Source organism: Gymnoscopelus braueri (assembly GCF_963280865.1).
Source record: "Gymnoscopelus braueri genome assembly, chromosome: 1".
Taxonomy (NCBI): Eukaryota; Metazoa; Chordata; class Actinopteri; order Myctophiformes; family Myctophidae; genus Gymnoscopelus; species Gymnoscopelus braueri.
The window spans coordinates 24,754,626-24,771,804 of record NC_137603.1 but is presented as its reverse complement, the minus strand read 5'-3'; the positions used below and the strand labels follow the sequence as shown (position 1 = coordinate 24,771,804).

Genomic DNA, 17,179 nt, shown 5'->3' with positions numbered 1-17,179 from the left:
AACTAACTAAAGTTTTCAAATAATTGTAGTGGAGTAAAAATAACATTTGCCTCTGAGATGTAGTGGAGTAGAAGTAAAGTAAAGTTAAGTTAAAAATGGAAATAGTCCACTAAAGTAAAACACACCTCCAAATTGTACTTAAGTACAGTACTTGAGTAAATTTACTTGGTTACTTTCCACCACTGCCTCCCAGTCTGGGGTTCCCACTGTCATCTGTTGCTTACTAACACACTTAACAATGTTGGACTTCAGGGAAAACCTGCTGTGAGTCATGGTACTATTTTTAGTGTGTCAACCAACGAATCAGGTGACCCAAGGTTTCAAGGACTGAGGGTCCACCACTGTGAGCCTAAATAACAAATAACACACACACACGCACACGCACACGCACACACACACACACACACACACACACACACACAGAGAGTCCCCCCCAACCTGAAATGGCTGGAGGACTGCGATGCCAGCAGTGCAGAGAAGCATAGCTACTGCCCCTGCATGTTTGAAGCCCCATCTGTGGCATATCCAATGCTTATATTAGGCTTGTGTACAGTTTCAATTCTCAAGGGACTCCGTAAGTAAACACAGGACTGCCCAGTGGACACGCTGCACTGGACCCCTTCAACACAACAAGCCTCTCATTAGTCACACACATTAAAACGACTGGACATTGGCCTTGCGCTGTCATGTCCTACGTTGTATCCAGCTGGACAGAAAACATTCCAGCTGGCAGTGGAGATGTTTTACCGAAATAAGTTACAGATTTTCTCGATCACAGATAAAATGTCTAAAAATCATCACGTTTAAAACGGTTGTTTTAGACAATATAGTCGGGGAATATTAAAAGAATCTCGGAATAATGTGTTTGTAAAAGGTGTCTAACATGGGCCTATTTTAAAAAACGCTGAAATTCAGAAATCAAAATAAGCTCTTGCTCTTCTCAATCATATTACTGAGATGCTCTTTCAAGCAACATATCATATTTTCTCTATAAAATGATTAAAACATTTTTTATTAAAGTTCATGGTCGATGCTATCGTCATCCAGGATATACACAGACTCATTCTCCTCCTGTCTGTACCTTAGACCTCTTCCCTATATAACTCTTATGACCTCCACGACCCGTTCCAAAACCTGATGCCTCTTGACCTGATCTCTTTGCGCTGTCAGCCGTCTGCCCCAAATAGGTTGATGACGAGGTCAGCTTTTGAGCAGTTTAAAAAATAAGCTTTGGCACAATTTCTGTGAGTCATGCTTTTTTCACGCTCTTCCGTTCTGTGGTGCACATCTCCAGTCTGACATTCCAGTCACGGAAATGCTGGAGTCAGTTGCCTTGCTGAAGGCCAAGCATACAAAACAAAAACAAAAATAGCATGATATTCATTACAATATGTCAGCCACTTCCTGCTTGTGCCATCTCTATGGGCAAACACCTTCACCACAAGGTTTTTAGTATCCTGTTTGGGTGTGTGGACACCTGCATCATAGCAGGCTCAGGACAGGCAAAGTAATCTAAAACAACCTGCCTTGACTTGATTGGTTGAAGTAGTAAAAGTAGACGTAACTTTTATGAGTACTTCTGGTTTTCTACATGTATAGTACTTTCATGTAGTATCGGATATACGATCTACACAAGTTTCCCACCAGGAAGTGCCATATGATATGAAGTAACAGCCCTGTAGGTACTGAATAAGAGAAGCTATATGGCAGATAGCTAATCAACCACTTCATCTTTCTTTCAATTTTCAAACCATGAAGCATGAACGTGAACGAGTCAGCTGGCCTAGTATGTACTTACTCTGTAAACTATGACCCATGATCACTTGAAAGAAGCTAATAGTCCTATATTCTTGGAAAAGGACTTCTAGATGAAGTATACATTATGTTCTCGTCTATCCATAAGATACCATAAGGTGTAAAAAAATTATAATAATAACAATTGTTTACATTTGAAGGGCCAGAAAAACAAGTTACATGATTGGAATTCCCTGAAAAAGACATGCAAAAAGATTTTAATTTTTTAAAAAGAAATACGATACTTGAAATGAGAAAATAGTTCTTTATTAAATTAATGCATGGAGCCGTTACATCTTTATTAAGGAAATCCGTAGCCTCACTTAATGGACTTTAGTGAGTGCAAGAGGGGAGATCTGTGTATCATGTCACTATTTGTAGTGTGAGTGAACCAAACCTAACACTGCTGATCAGGTTAGATTCAAGACTTCAGGAGGTCCCACTAGTTTTTTTTATAAAAAAAATGAGGTCCCACTACTGATCATATGTTTAGATAGAGTGAAACTGAAGCCAGATTCCGGATTGTAGTTAAACAGGTACCTTGGAGTAGACCTCGACTCAGCTTGAGAAATGTAACCTCTGACACAACATTCCTAAAACCAAAGTATATTTACAACATATTACAAGACATCTTTTGTGTATGAGAAAGGGAACATTAAGGGGAATACCCGTGAGTGCCAGAATTCATTTATCAATTAAGTCAGCCAGTGCCAGCGTTTTTGGGCATTTTTTACTAACCTTTCAAGAGCCACAGAATATTTCGTTCCAGGACGTTCGACACACGAGTGTCGCAAAACACGGAGGAGTGTCTCTGCTTCCATCGGAGAAAAAACACGACCCTCCGCTCTTTAGTTATTGGCTGTTGAATATAGCTTGTTCGCACCAAAAACACAGAAAAAAATCACACCCAGTGTGAAGTGGGCGGTGTGGTCATCACAGTGGTCATCATAGTGATGGAAGCTCACTTAAAAAGTGAAGTGCATAATCCTATTTATAGGTTATTAATGTCATCATGTGTCTCGCTAGCCAATCACAGTGCTGAATAGAGTCAGCCAATAGAGTCAGCCAATCACAGTACAGCTAGGGGTGTACTAATGAGCCAATCACAGTACACACAGTCCCAACCCCACTTATAGGGGCGGCTACACCGCCCAAAAAACAAGAAAGCAGAGAAAAATGTATTTTTCTAAATCCTTTAATATTAGAGATCGGACGGGACTGGGTTTGTTATCATCACATTATTTCTGGATCTACTCTTCTCCAGAAGTTACAGGGTCACTCATAGGTTGGGGAACAGCGCCATCTAGCGTAAACACTGAAAACACGGTTTGGACGTACACGCCTTTGGCACTCTGGGCTTTGGAAAAAATTGACGTGTTACACATCAATGGCACTGAATGAGATTTATTCTAACATTCACATATTTTTCCTCTGCCCTATGGTTCGGTTGGTATCACTGAACATTCACAAGCCATAAAGGAATATTTTGTCTTATTCTGTACTGAAATTAGTTAGCTGCACAATTCAAATAATGATTAATTGCAGGAGACTACAATATATTTTTGAAATTTGGATAAAGATACTATATGATCTAAAAGCCCTTAAAGTTATTGTAGTAAGAATGATTGCTGTCTACACCTTGTGATGTTGTGATGCATGGTATAATTCCCATGTTATACTAAGGAATCAATCTCAGGATGGGCTCAAGACAATTCACCATCAGGTGACCCAAGGTTTCAAGGACTGAGGGTCCACCACTGTAAGCCAAAATAACACACACACACTAATGTATAAACACAGAAACAAGGCAAAAAAGAAAACCAAAACCAGGGGTAATATTTCAAAATTTTATTAACGAACATAATCTCTGAGGAACAACAGCAGTTCTCGCGCTCTCTGTACATGCAACTGTAGAAAATAACAATTTTGAATTTTAACTTTTCAGTTTTAGTCTTTTTTTTCCATCCTCATTTTTCAGTTTCTCGCATTTATTTTGCAGGAAATCAACAACAGCTAGAGGTGAAAGTACTGGATCCTTTTACAGCACTGACGATAGCATCAACAACCCCCCCCCCATACCCCCCAACCCCCCAATAGCTGCTCCAACAATATGTACATAATTAAACTACATTGTACAAATAAAAAAAGTTACATTGTTACATCATAATCACCTGCAGCGAGCGCACTTGTCTCGTTGCTGTTAGAACCCCACATTCTACGCAAGTTTTTAGACTAGTACAAAGAGAAGGGTGCAAAACGTCCTGGGAGGTTTATTTACAAAGCTATGTACAGAATGTCTCTTTCACGCATTACAGGAGGAAAATTTACACAGCGGAGACCAACTTCAACTCAAAACATACCACAGGTGTCAGAAAAAAAAAGATAATAAATAGGTTATTTCTCACCATTTAAAGAGTAGTTCTCCATGCTTTTATTAGTCATTTTCCATTCTAAAAAGGGAACAAAGAAACAGCTACAGACTGGGTTAAATAAAATCAACAAAAGAAAACTAAGGGGGGGAAAGGCTTGAAATCGTGATTCTATATTATGGGAGGAGGGGGGGGTCAAATGATGTTTATGTCCGGTAAGAAAATCAAGCAAACAAACAAGTCTAAAATAAACTGAGTGAATGTGAGTAGAGTAGAGGTAACATGTTGCTGACTGAGGCTAAATCTGGATGAGCATGGCCAAGTGCTTTACTGTGCATCTGAGGACTGCGGTGCAGTGGGTGGGAAGGAAACTAATATGCTTTTAATTTACCCAGTGATCACTTTTTACGTTATGTGAATATTTACAAACTGCACACTGGAGAGCCAACATGGATGGATGTTAATTGCCAAAGCATGATGACGTCTGTCAGCCATCACAATTTCAAGCCTTTCTGGTTCAAATAAACAATAAAAAAAATAAAATGAAAGAAAAAAAGAAGTTAAAAACAAGGCAGGGCTCAAACTGTTAAAATGTGACACATGAAACTGAAACACACTTGATGTCTTGTAAACAATAGTGAGGGTGCGGTCGGTCGGGGCATAGTAACGCTATACATTCTGCTGCTCCATAAGCAAAGTGATTGACATGCCACTGGTGTTTATGCTTCATACACGAAGATAAACAAAAAGACAATTTAAAAGACAAAACAAACAATTCCCAAGACAAACAAGATGACTTTCAACACTACATACATTGAGCTAAAATACCCAAGGATTTTGTGGACAAAAACACCCTTCTCCCAAAAAAATAAAAAATAAAAAATAAAAATAAGAAGTTAACAGGGCTTTGAAATCAAACTTCTGGCTATTTGTATGTGCTATCTCTGTATAATAAACTGTATTTGTGTGTCTTTCAAAAAAATATCCAGGACTCTATTACTAGCCAACTTGCCTGCACAGTGGAATAGCAACGACCATTGCACTTAACTAGACATACCATACACAGCAATGCTGACGGTGTGTAAATAACTTCACAAAGTTTCAGCGAATATTGCCATCAGGATACATGAGCAGCTCTCACACACAGACAGGCAGCCTATGTGATAGGTCAGGAAAGCTATTTAAAACCAGGGCCCACTAAAAAATACAGAAAAAATACAAGTCATCACAAATCAACCTTTCAATGGGATAAAAAAAAGAAGAGGAAAACATCTACCCAACACTTTAGCACAGGCTAATCCTTTCCCCTCTACTGTTTAATGTCTGTGTCCACTTTTTTGGTTCATACTGAGATTAAAGTTTCTTAACTGCCGCGTGACAAGGTCATGATTATGGCAACTGCCACCACACAACAGAGCTTCATGAGGAAACAACTTCAACTAAACATTTAAACGTCTCGATATCCCTGACAATACTAGCCAAACCCCTTACAGATTCTGTAAGTCCTGGTAGAACTTGGAAGGCTGAAGTGACAAGTATCTGCCTGATGCAGCGAAATGGATATGAGCCTATTACAATTTCTGCAATTAAACGGATCTATCCTGGGAGGGTTCAACGGAATTCTAAAATGATGATAATTTTAAAATGTGCTATTCAGATTTTTAACAGGTGAAAACATCAATTTAACTCAAAGGGCATGGGTGCTATGCAAAGTCAATCAGGTTCTGGCATTTTCTGACACAGAGGACATTACTTTGGTGCCATCCAGTGAGTAAAGGCAGAACAGCACCTAGACAATCAGCTGTTCTCCAATATTGGATAAGGAGCCGACAAACTGGTACAAAACACAAACACACTATAAAAACTCTGGAATGAAGCCTTTCCATTGCAGTCACTATCCTTCAGATATCAGTCCAATTCATGTCATAAGCCAGCTAATAGCCGGCATGTTGAATACATGAATCTGGATTTCCTGCCTAAAGCAATATAACTAGCAGAAAGAAGAGCTGACTGAATGACCTGTGACCTGTTGGTTTCAGACAAAGAAATTTGTAAAGAAAAGTAAATTTAGTCCAATCTACATAAAAAAAAACTACTGGGAAAATGAATTTGAAAAAGCAAATTGGATGGTTTTGCCTGTGAATGACATCTCTCACACTCATCCCACCCAAATATATTTAAATATGACTTTGCCTGACATTGAGTAACTTATAATTTTTTTTCCACTGTAAAAAGGCATTTTCTTGGTTTGAATTTTTTCAGATATAATTGTGTAGTAAAGCAATGAATAATAAACCTCTGTCTATTCTTTAAATAAATCCATAATAACCATTCTGCTACATCTGACGGACTATACGGCGCGTGGCCCCCTGGGAGGCCCTGTTTAATCCAGAAGAGTTCTCGATCAACTTAGCTAGGGTGTGGTGTGGTGATCCAAGCCCAGGTGAAGTGCATTGACCAACCCTGGACAGAATCTAGAGATGGGATCATACAACTGTGCACTGGAGTCTTTCAAATACTGACAGAATCGTGTACACATTTTGGCCCATGGGTATGAGGGGGGGAAAGTGCTGCCCAAAAGTGAACTATACATACAAAGATAATTTTTCTTTCATTTATTTTTTCTTTACACTTAACTGAGTGATGTTACAGTACATAAGTTATTTACAACTGTGCAGTAATGTGTGGCAAAATAAATTATCTAGAAGGCAGCAAGTATACATTGGTTAACGAATATAAAAACTGTACATAATTTACGGAATACAACTTTTTTTTTTCAGTTTTCTTTTGTTTTGTTTTTTTCCATTAAACTAATATTGGCTCTGTAGTGTTTCAAGTCACTTCCTCAGAAACAATGAAATGCCCAAGTAAAGTAAAATAGACAAAAAAGAAGAATATTTCTCTCCTCTCTCTGAACCACCATAATCGCAAATGTCTCTTTGAAGCGCAACATTCGTTGAGTTTTGTTTCCCGTGTTGTTTTTGCAGTCCGTGGCCGTCTCGTGAGTGTGTGTTTGGAGCACTGAAGGTGGCTGAAGAACGCTCCGGTCTGTCCTCAGAAATCCACTCCGTAACCTCCATCTAGCCAGGCTGAGAGGCTGCACGAACAGTCTTTCCTCTCACGGTGCTGGGCCCTGATGCACACACACTCACACACATTGCAAACCCTCTGCTGTAGTCCAGTGTGCTGCCGGGGCACTGCAGCACATTTTGTATGGAGCAGTGTAAACGGAATGGGGGCTTTCTCTGGTTCTAAGGTCAGAAAGCCCCCAACCATCAGGGGCTGGATCTAACCTTGGTCGATCTGTCCCAGCCATCCTGTTATATAGGGATACATCGAGGATCCCACGTGATACACCTCGGTTCCATCCCCGTCCTCTGGGTCAGGACTGAGCTCTGTCTAGTTCTCCAGGCCCACCAGGAGCTCTGGGTCTATAGGGGGAGGCTTCTCCTCAGTCCTCCCTCAGGACAGGCACCACACCAGTTGGAGAGCTCCTCTCCGGTGCTCCCACCTTGCGGTATTGTGGTGGGTCTGTTAAAGCGGGGACCAAAAAACAAATGCAGAAAATAGAACTCTATCCCCCTCTCTCATTAACTCATTAACTGAGCACTGGGGAGTTGTGTCCCGCCCTCAGAGCTCCAAAGCAAAAAAGCTTTTTTTTTTGCTAGTCTTACTCTGATCAAACAAAAGCATAAAAACTTCCGAGGACGAAAGTGCAAGTTGTGTGTATTTTCTTTTTCCCCGATAAAAAGATGCTTCCTCTTTCTCACGGAAGGGAACTGTAAGCAAGTTTTTTTTGTCTTTACTTTTGTTTTTCTATATAATATATAGTTTTTTTCTCGCTAAAGTCTTTTTTTAAACTCGCTAGCCCTTTCCATTCGTTCTGTTCAACGAAGTCTTTTTTGAGAAGAAGTGATGCACAAGTAGTTTGCTCTCTATCTCTCTATAAGAACGGGTGTGTCATGCCGGCAACAGGACAAAGTCGTCATTGACGTCGACCATTGGCACATAGAAGGAGGGCACCTCATTGACACAGAGGGACTTGTGCCCTGCAGGGTCCAGCTCCTGCACCTTGAGCTGCCACTCCATTCTCTGCACCGCATTGAGGGCAGCCGCCTCATGCTGTTGCCTCATTAACAGACATGTCTGGGGGAAGAGAAAAAACAAACGGGTTTCAAGATTCAAATACTGTAAAATGGTATCAGTTGATTCTTCAAATTTGGTGGTGAGAATTGGAGTTGGCAGTGTAAAAGCGGTATTGCCATGTATATTTGTATACTATTGTTGTTTGTGGGTGGGTTTTTTGTGTGTACATTTTCTTACTGATTGTCTTTGAGTATACATTTTCTTACATTTATTTGTATATTTGTCTTATTATTTGTTTTGCTAAAAGTAAAAACTCAAATAAAGTTTTGATCATAAAAAAAAAGCGGTATTGCAACAAGCAAAGTGAATGTCAATATTATAATATTTACCTTCATGCGGTCGTATTTGTCATCCACATCCTGGATCCAGGAAATGAACTGGCGAGCATTGAAGCGATCTCTCACAGACTTGTTCTCGTCCCCCTGGGAGCACAGAATATGAAAGAATAGCTAATAAATTATATGGTTTCAGACTGAACACTCATAATGTGCTGTTGACTGCTTTGGAATGCTGCACTGAAAAGCTAGCTGTATAATTGACTTTTCACGCCAACAAACTATGTATCAAAACCCTGTCCTACCTGGGTCTCTGATGGCATATTGTACACTTCAGAGTCTAGCAACATGGTGCAGGCACTGAATGGTAGTCCCTGATTGGCTATTGTCCTGGCCGCTCTGCAGTGGACTCTCAAGACTTCCTGCTCACAGGACACAATCAGCTTTTCCTGTTAACAGAGAGAGAGAAAGAGAGAGGACATTCGGTTAATGGAAATGGTTTTCGATCAACAAAGCTACTGTGTGAGTTGCACAAAAATGATCAGAGTTGCTTCATTAGAGAAAGACGAGATGGATTTCTGATTGCACTCCACACACAAACTTTTCTATTACATTGATTCTTTGATCGTTCATCAAAGGACTGTTCATAACACTCCCAGTGTCACAGGGAGTGTGTGTGTGTGTGTGCCCATGTGGATGAAAGCAGGGTGCAGAACAATGGAATGAGGAAACAATTGGAAAATATAAGCATACGTGTGACGTACCCTCTCAATGCTATGCTGTAGTCTCAGCTTTCCCCGCACCGCCTCCTGCTGCCTGAAAAGCTCCTTCAGAGGTTCTGACAACGATGGTGGTGGAGCAATCTGTGAACAAATCACAATAAGGTCAAGTCTACAAATATCACCTGTCACCTCACTGTTCAATTACAGAAAGCTGACAATGATCTAATTCCAACTAAATTTTTTTTTTAGAAAGGACTCCTGGTGTGTTCTACTGTCAGCCAGGCTAGTTGTGTGAACGATTTAAACATTATGTGTATTTTCAGCCAAAATGCGTTTTGTAGAAAAGGGAACCAGGATTGGTACTCACCACAGGGATGTGCAGCTTGCTGAGGGGCTTTCCATCCAACAGGTATGAGCCTGTGTAGGTGACATATTCAGCATAGCACTGCGGGGCCTGGGGAGTGATGTAACACAGGATCTTCCTCTTCTCCTCAATTTTCTTCCTGATCTGCAGGTAATCAAAGTAAGGGTTGGAGCGGTCGCTGACGTAGGGTTCAATGTCATCCAGCTTGATGGCATTGACGATCACGGCCAACGTTTGCTGGATCACCTCCCTGGTCTGCTGCATGGCCGTGTTGACCATCTGCACCTGGACCTGCGGCACGGCCGAACGAGGAAACTTCCTCTTCCGCGGGTGCTGGGTCTGAGACTCCTCTTCCTCCACAGGCAGTGGGCGACCTTTAGAGGTCTTGCTGACGACCACTGGGGTAGGACTAGGGGTCAAAGTGGGTGCGGCCACTGCCGGGGTGGAGCTGGGAGAGGTCAAGGGGAGACTGACCATCGGCTCCTTATCCTTCTCTATGGGCAGGCAGGAAGGGGCTGAGGTGGGGCTCAGGGTGAGAACGGGAGCCGGGGTAATGCTTACGGTCGGGGTTGTTGTCACGGGGGTTGTTAACGTTGTAGTCGAGGCTATCACGCTGGCAGGAGGGACAGCGTCTGCAGCAGGAGCTGGGGGATTGTGCTTGCTCTGATTGGCCAGCATCTGGGCGCGATTGCGGGTCATCCTCTGAGGGATCTCCTCCACCTTCTTGGGGACTTCAGTGGTTGTGGACACGGCGGTCAGGGTGACCGTTAGCTTGGATGTGGTCTCCTGAGTGTCTGACAGGTCCACTGTACTGGAAATGGTGACTGCCACTGGGAGTTGAGGGAGTGGACTGCAAGACACTGGTCCCACTGCAGGCTCAGGCATCAGCTCTTGTCTCAGGTCTGGCTTGACAACAGCCACTGGATCCAGAGGGAGCTGTAAATCAGTAAGGGACTGAATGTGCCTGTGATGCTGCTGGCTGGCATCAGAGTTCACAGGTGAATACAGCATGTTGCCATCCGTCTCATCAGGTGCTTCGTATGACCCTTTGCCCTCCAGCACGCCAATCTGTTGCTGTTTAAGGGACAGTGAGCAGTCGACTGGCACACTCTGAGGCTCAGGCTCCAACTCTGGCTGGAAGTTGGAATTTGGGGATTGAACAACCAAATCCTGCCCAGCTGATTCCCCTAGCCCTGAACCTAGAGAGGGGCACGGAGCCTTAGCCAGGCTCGGTAAGTCCAGCTCCAATAAGTCCGGATCTTCACGGTCTGTGGTGGTGTGTCGAATGTGGGCCGACATGCTTATGGTGTGGTCCGCAAGCTCTGGTTCTCGAGCCTCTGCTTCCTCAGTCTTGTCTGGGAGGGGGAGTTCTGGAAGAGAAAAAGGCCCCAAGTCATCCAATTCATCCACGGCTGCAGAGAAGGGGTCTACTACAGGGTCTGCCCAAGGGACCACAGGCTCATGGCCCACAGCGGGAGCCATGTGGTTCTCAGCAGAGGTGGTGAAGTCATGGGAAGTGGGTCTGCTGTCTGGACCCACACACGGTGGCTCTGTGTCCATCTGGTGGCTCTCCTCAGTGCTAGACTTGTTGCAGTCTGCGAAGAAGGACTCCAGCCTCGTGGAGGAGGAGGACGTATTCATGTAGTTGGGTTCACTGTCTATAGCCGTGTCAGGCCTCTCTGGAGAGGGGATGTCGGCCACCGCCTCCTTCTGCTCATCAAAGTCAGTGTCAGGTACATAGGACCTGGAGTAGGCGGCGTACGGGGGAGTCACAGAGGGGTGGCCGGGCAAATGCTGCATTTCCCCATCTGAGTGGGAGAAAGGGCTGGTGATCTTGGAGACGGCAGCCTCTATCTCCCCATATGTCCTGTGGGGAGATTTGAGAAGGATCTCAGAGTTCCAGCCCATGCTGTGGTCACAGGAGTTCTCGCCCAGGTTGGACGGAGGATGTGGAGGGGTGAGCTGGTGGACCTCTGGTGCCTGTCGCTCTGGGGACTCAGCAGGCCAGCTCTTCCTAAGAGGGTCTTCAACCTGAGGCGAGAAGGAGCACAATTCTCTCGCCTGCTCTGGCTCCTCGGCTGGACAATGATCTCCATCTACTCTCTCATCCAAATCGCCTTCACCTTCACCCTCCTCTTCTTCCTCCTCCTCCTCCTCTTCTTCTTCCTCCTCTTCTTCCTCCTCCTCTTCCTCCTCCTCCTCCTCTTCTTCTTCTTCTTCCTCCTCCTCCTCTTCCTCCTCCTCCTCCTCTTCCTCCTGTTCTTCGGTAACGGAGGGCAGGTAATCAGTGCCACTAACAGGGTCTGAAGGGATGAGGCTGGCCTCGCTGTGGTGAGGCTCAGAGATGTCGTCTATGTCCAGGGGTGGAAGAGCAGCGGGAGCTGGAGTCGGCGGGGCAGCGATGTCCAAGCAGGGCTCCTGCGGGTCCGGCCTGTGAACGGGCGTGGAGGGCTTGGGCAAGAAATTGTTGTATGCGCTTTCGGGGAGGTGCTCACTACTCTCTGGGCCAGCATGGATGGATGGGGCTGGGTGAGCCGACTCCATCCGGGGCGAGAGCATCATGGGGGAGAAGTAGGACGGGGACATACAGTCCAGTCTGTCCATTGGCCCCGGTTTCTCCTCTGGAGGTTGAGAGGCCACGGCGTCAAATTCAGAACCCTCTTGAGCACTCGTCTGTCGCAGGAACTTATCAGCCTTGAACTCATCCTCCAAGGGTCGACGGACCTCTGTTGATGCAGAGCGGCTGACAAGGGGAAGCTGGAGGTTCTTAGCTGGGGTCAGACAGGTGCCCTCCTGGAAACTATGGGATGAGTTAGAGTACCTGCTAGAAAACAAACAGATGGAAAGAAGGGGAGGCTGTTAGGGTTAATAATAACAAAACAAAAATGTAATGGCAGCAGTTAGGAACATGAGCTGTCATTCTATACGAGTGCTGCACAACACTAATATGATTGTGTATGTTATAATACCTTTCAAAGAAGGATGGTGAGCAGGCGTTCATTGACATGGTCATAGCTGATGAGTTCTGGCAGTCCAGACCATCAAACATGATGTCAGGGTAATCTTCGGCACTGCAGGAGGGGGTCCGAGGCGTCTGCATGACCTCCTCATAGCTGGGACAGGAGATGACAGACGTCGGTGTGGGGACACCGGTTGGTCTGTTTTGGTCTGGTCTGGGGGAGGCAGGGAGGTTTTCTTTCATTTGGGAGCCAGCCAGCCAGTCCTTGGAGTTCTGGCTGTCGATGGGCTGGGACTTCCTGTCAGGAGACATCATTTGGGATGGGAGACAGACGTCCTTCAGCTTCTTCTCCTTGAGTGCAGACTCCAGGCTGTTAGATTTCTTTGTTGATAGCTCATTGCGGCTTTTCCTCACCTCCTCTGTGGACTTGGTTTTGTCCTTCAGTTTTAGGTCCCCAGATCTGTGCCTCAGCTTTTCCATCTGTTTCATCCTTTCTTTATGTTTCTTGTGGCGCTCCTCGATCTCCTGGTCTTTCTTACTTAACATCTGACCGAAACTGGTAAGTCTAAGATCACCATCCACCAGAAGTTTTTCACGTGGGCGGATATCTTTCCGCACAGGGTCTTTAGATTGAGGAGGTTTTTCATTTTCCTCCTTAACCTTGGACTTTGTGTGGTCCACCCTGTTGTCCTTTTCTACTGCATCCCTATTTCTGTCCTTTTTCAGGTCAAACTTCGGGCTTTCTTCTTTTGACCTGTCTTTCAGGACAGTGACCTGTGATCCCTCTTTCAGCCCCGATTTGACATCCTCCTTGGAGTGTTTGAATGAACCGGAGCCATCAATGTACTTTTGATGCTTTTCTTCTTTTATTTTCTCCTTGTGTTTTTCTTTTTTCTTTTTGTCCTTCATCTTGTCACTGATGACACTACTCACTTTATCCTTGTCCTTTTTGGACATCTCTTTCTCAAACTCCAAAGTCTTGTCCAATTCGTCTTCTCCATCGGCCTTAGAACCATACGGGAACGTATAAGGGTCTGCCTCTAGAGGCATGGGCTCCTTCTCAAAGGGCAGGCTCTCCCTACGCCCATAGGACTCTCTAATCTCCTCTGCCTTATCACGCTTGTCCACTTTCTCCTTCTTGATCTTTTCCTTCTCCTTGTCGTGGCTTTTCTTGGAGGAGGAGGAAGAGGAATGCCGGTGTCTCTCTTTCTCTCTGAATTTATCCTGTGGCGTAGATATGGACAGAGAGTCTCTCCTCTCCTCAGAGACATCTGGGAGGCTGATGGAAGAGTCATAGTAACTACTGAGCACTGGCTCATGACCCCGGTCGGTGAAGCTGTCTGAGGACATTTCACTGTTCTTATCGTTAGAGTCATCTTTATAATCATTCATGGCTTCCTCCTCCAGTTTTTCCAGGAGGGACTTCTCATTCTCGCCGCTGCCTTTTGAGGGTTTCCTTTCCTTTGAGTGGTCCTGCTTGTCCTTATATTTGCTCTTTGCCTTCTCCTCACTCGCGTCCCTCTTGTCCAGCAGCTTCTGTTTATTTTTCTTGTCTTGGTTTGAGTCCACTGACATTCGGTCTTTCCTGTCCTTGTGTTTCGCATCAACAGAGTCTTTCTTGTCTTTGTTATGTTTCTCAAGGGAGCCTTTCCTCTCCTTGCCTGTGTCAAATCCAGCCTTTTCCTTCTTCTTATCTTTGTGTTCTTTCTCTTTTGGCTTTTCTGTCACATGTTTGGTCTCGACAGAGTACTTTCTCACTTTTTCTGACGGAAAGTGATCCAGCTCATCTTGATCAGGTGTCGAGTCCTTTCTGTGGGAGTCGGAAAGACCAAGTGAGTCGCTTAACTTGGCCACACCCCCATTATAGCTGTCTTCCTCATCATCACTTTCATCAGTGAAAATGTCAGCTATCTTGTACCAGGTTTTCTCCCGGACCTTCTCAGGTTTTCTCTCCTCTTTCTTTACCTCCAGGAAGTCTTTCTCCCTGTCAGCATGCTTATCCTGAGAGGTCTTCTCTTTTTTGTCCTTGGTCTGCTCTACAGAAATTTTCCGGTCTTTGTCTTTACTGTGAGAGTCTTTATGTTTGTCTTTGGCTCCCTCCTTCTTGTCTTTGGAGCCCCGGTCAGTGTCTTTCTCTTTAACAGCCTTCTCTGCAGAGCTTTTCTCACTCTTCTCCTTCTCCTGATCAGTTCCTCTGTCTTTAGGCTTCTCCTTGTGCTTGTCAGGTTTTGTCTTCTCTCTCTTCTCGGCTGCGTCTCCCTTCTTTTCTTTCTCTTTTCCAGAGTGATTTCTCTCTCTGATATCAGATGTTTTGCCAGCAGACTCAATGTCTTTGAAGAAAGCATCGTTGCCATAGTCATCTCTCACAGACTCTTGCTTGATCTTTGCGTCCTTCCTCTCTTTCGTAAACTCGTAAGAGTCTTTACGTTCTCGGTTGTTGTCCCCAGAGTCCTTCTCTTTCTTCTCCTTGATAGCCTCTGTTGACTCCTTCCGCTTCTTTTCCTTTTCAACCGAATGGCCAGAGTTCAGTTTCTGTTTCTCCACCCAGTCCTTTTTCTTTTCATTTACCTTTTCTGACGATTCTTTCTCTTTTTTCTTGATTGTGACTTCTTTCTCGGCTCGTTTCTCAGCATGATCGGACTTCTTATCTTTGACTTTGTTTTCCTTCCTTCTAGTTTCCTCTTTCACTGTCTCAACAATAAGTTTAACAGCGTTGTTTGCTTTGTATTCCTTTACAGGAGCGTCCCAGCTGTCCTCCTCGTAGAGGGAGGAATCAGAGGACATGTCTGAGGCCCATCTGTCGTGGTGGTCGTCTGAGGCACTGAGCTTGGTGTCTTCTAGGTTTAGGAAACGGTTGTTGCCTTCATACTCAGACTCTTCCTTCTGAATCTTCTCCTTTTTAGATTTTTCCTTCTCTTCCTTGGAATTTTTCTCCTTGTCCACCTTTAGATGTTTCTCCTCTTTCGGCTCGCCCTTCCTGTCTGCCTTTGTGGAGGACTTCTCCTTGGACTTCTTCTTTTTGTCCTCTTTGTGAGCCTTCTGTTTATCCTCCTTAGGTTTATCCTTCTCCTTGACATTTCTCTCTTTTTCAGCTTTCACAGGTTTCTCCCGCTCCTCTTTGCTGGCCTTCTCCTTGTTGGATTCTTTAGTCTTCTTATTTTTCTCCTCCTTGACAGCTCTCTGCAACTCTTTTCCGGATGACCAGTCCTTGTCCTCAGACTTGACTTTAGAGATCCGATCCTCCTTTTTCAAATGGTCTTTTTCATGTTTGGACAACTTGACCTTGCTTTCAGCAGGAGATTCACTCTCGACAATTAATGACTTTTGCCTTGAATCATCAAAATCAAAAGAGTAGCTTTTGACAAACTTCTCATTCATGTCTTGATTGAGCACCAGACTGGGGGCTTTCTCCTTTTCCTTCTCTTTGTTTTTGTGCTTGTGCTTCACCTTATGTTTTTTCAATACTTTACCATCTACGTCCGTTTTCGAGACTGTACTGTCTGCATTGGAGTTCTTGTAGAAGTCCTTCTGGTCTAGCATGGTGCTGTGCACATTGTTGTTTTTCTTCTTGTTCTCCTGTGCTTTCTTCTTCACCTGTTTGACCGACTCTACACTGGAGTCTGCCGAGGAGTAGTCAGACTCACTGGAGAGCCGTGTCCTGACCGAGTCCGACAGGGAGCTGACGTCTGACCACGCAGGTGACGACACCGTCTTCCAACCGTCTGTCCTCCACTGCTTAGGGTGCTGCTCCGCTAATGATGGCGCTTGATTCTGAGAGTTCAGGTTACCATGAGAGGAAGAGGAGGATGCGTTAAAGCCAGAGGATTCTTTTAGGCTCGTAGTGGAGGAGTCCTTTATACTATTCAAGCCCTTATTCGAGTCCTCACTCTCCATGTCGCCGCATTCAGAGTCTGATGTGCAGAACTTGTCATTGACTTTAGGAATGCGGACCTCTTTACTGACATTATTTTTTGTCTCCTTCTTCCGCTTCTTTTTGACTTTATTTTTATCTTTCTGCTGTTTGGAACTGAGTGTGGTAGAGTCCCTGGTCTTAGTATTAGTTGGCTGGGCCTGTTGCCGAGGCGTGGGCGTGGGTGTAAAACACAATGTCCTATCGTCCTCGTCAGAACTGTTACTGTCAGAGATAATCCGCCGAACAGCTTTCTTTGGTGTGAGCGAGTTGCTTTTGGAATAGGTTTTGACCTCCATCTTGGGTATGGCGACGAGGCTGTTGGCCGTCTTAGCGACGGTGACGGGCACGGGCTCCTTACGGAGGAAGTCCTTCTTTAAGAGGTGCTTGTCATCCACAGGCGGGACGCGTTCATCCTCATCATCCTCATCAAACTCATATTCGTCTTTGACAGGTGTGGTGGTCGCAGATTTGGGAGGGTCCATGCTTTTCCCTTTCAGCTTAAGGCCTTTCTCAAACTCTGAATCCGTGTTATTGCCATCGACAGAGCTGGATGGGGCAAACGATGGGGCGTCTTCCTCCTCTGACGATTCTGAGGAAAAGACAAAGGGCAATCAATACACAGTTCAAATCAACAAGT

At 44.6% G+C, this 17,179-nt stretch overlaps 1 protein-coding gene across 3 annotated transcripts in view; it reads right to left on the bottom strand.

Annotated features, from left to right (window-relative positions):
- Positions 1 to 3,885: 3,885 nt before the first annotated feature.
- ankrd11 (ankyrin repeat domain 11) overlaps positions 3,886 to 17,179 on the bottom strand; it is a 133,680-nt gene continuing 120,386 nt past the window's right edge. For 2 of the 3 annotated variants that reach the window (XM_080425283.1, XM_080425284.1), the window contains 6 exons: positions 12,640 to 17,131; positions 9,674 to 12,494; positions 9,349 to 9,447; positions 8,890 to 9,033; positions 8,639 to 8,731; positions 3,886 to 8,309 (listed from right to left, as the gene is read on the bottom strand). In XM_080425283.1, coding sequence (XP_080281409.1) covers positions 8,124 to 8,309; positions 8,639 to 8,731; positions 8,890 to 9,033; positions 9,349 to 9,447; positions 9,674 to 12,494; positions 12,640 to 17,131 — 7,835 coding nt within the window. In that variant the 3' untranslated portion in view covers positions 3,886 to 8,123. The remainder of the gene's footprint in view (positions 8,310 to 8,638; positions 8,732 to 8,889; positions 9,034 to 9,348; positions 9,448 to 9,673; positions 12,495 to 12,639; positions 17,132 to 17,179) is intronic. The other variant, XM_080425285.1, reaches the window with a different exon arrangement.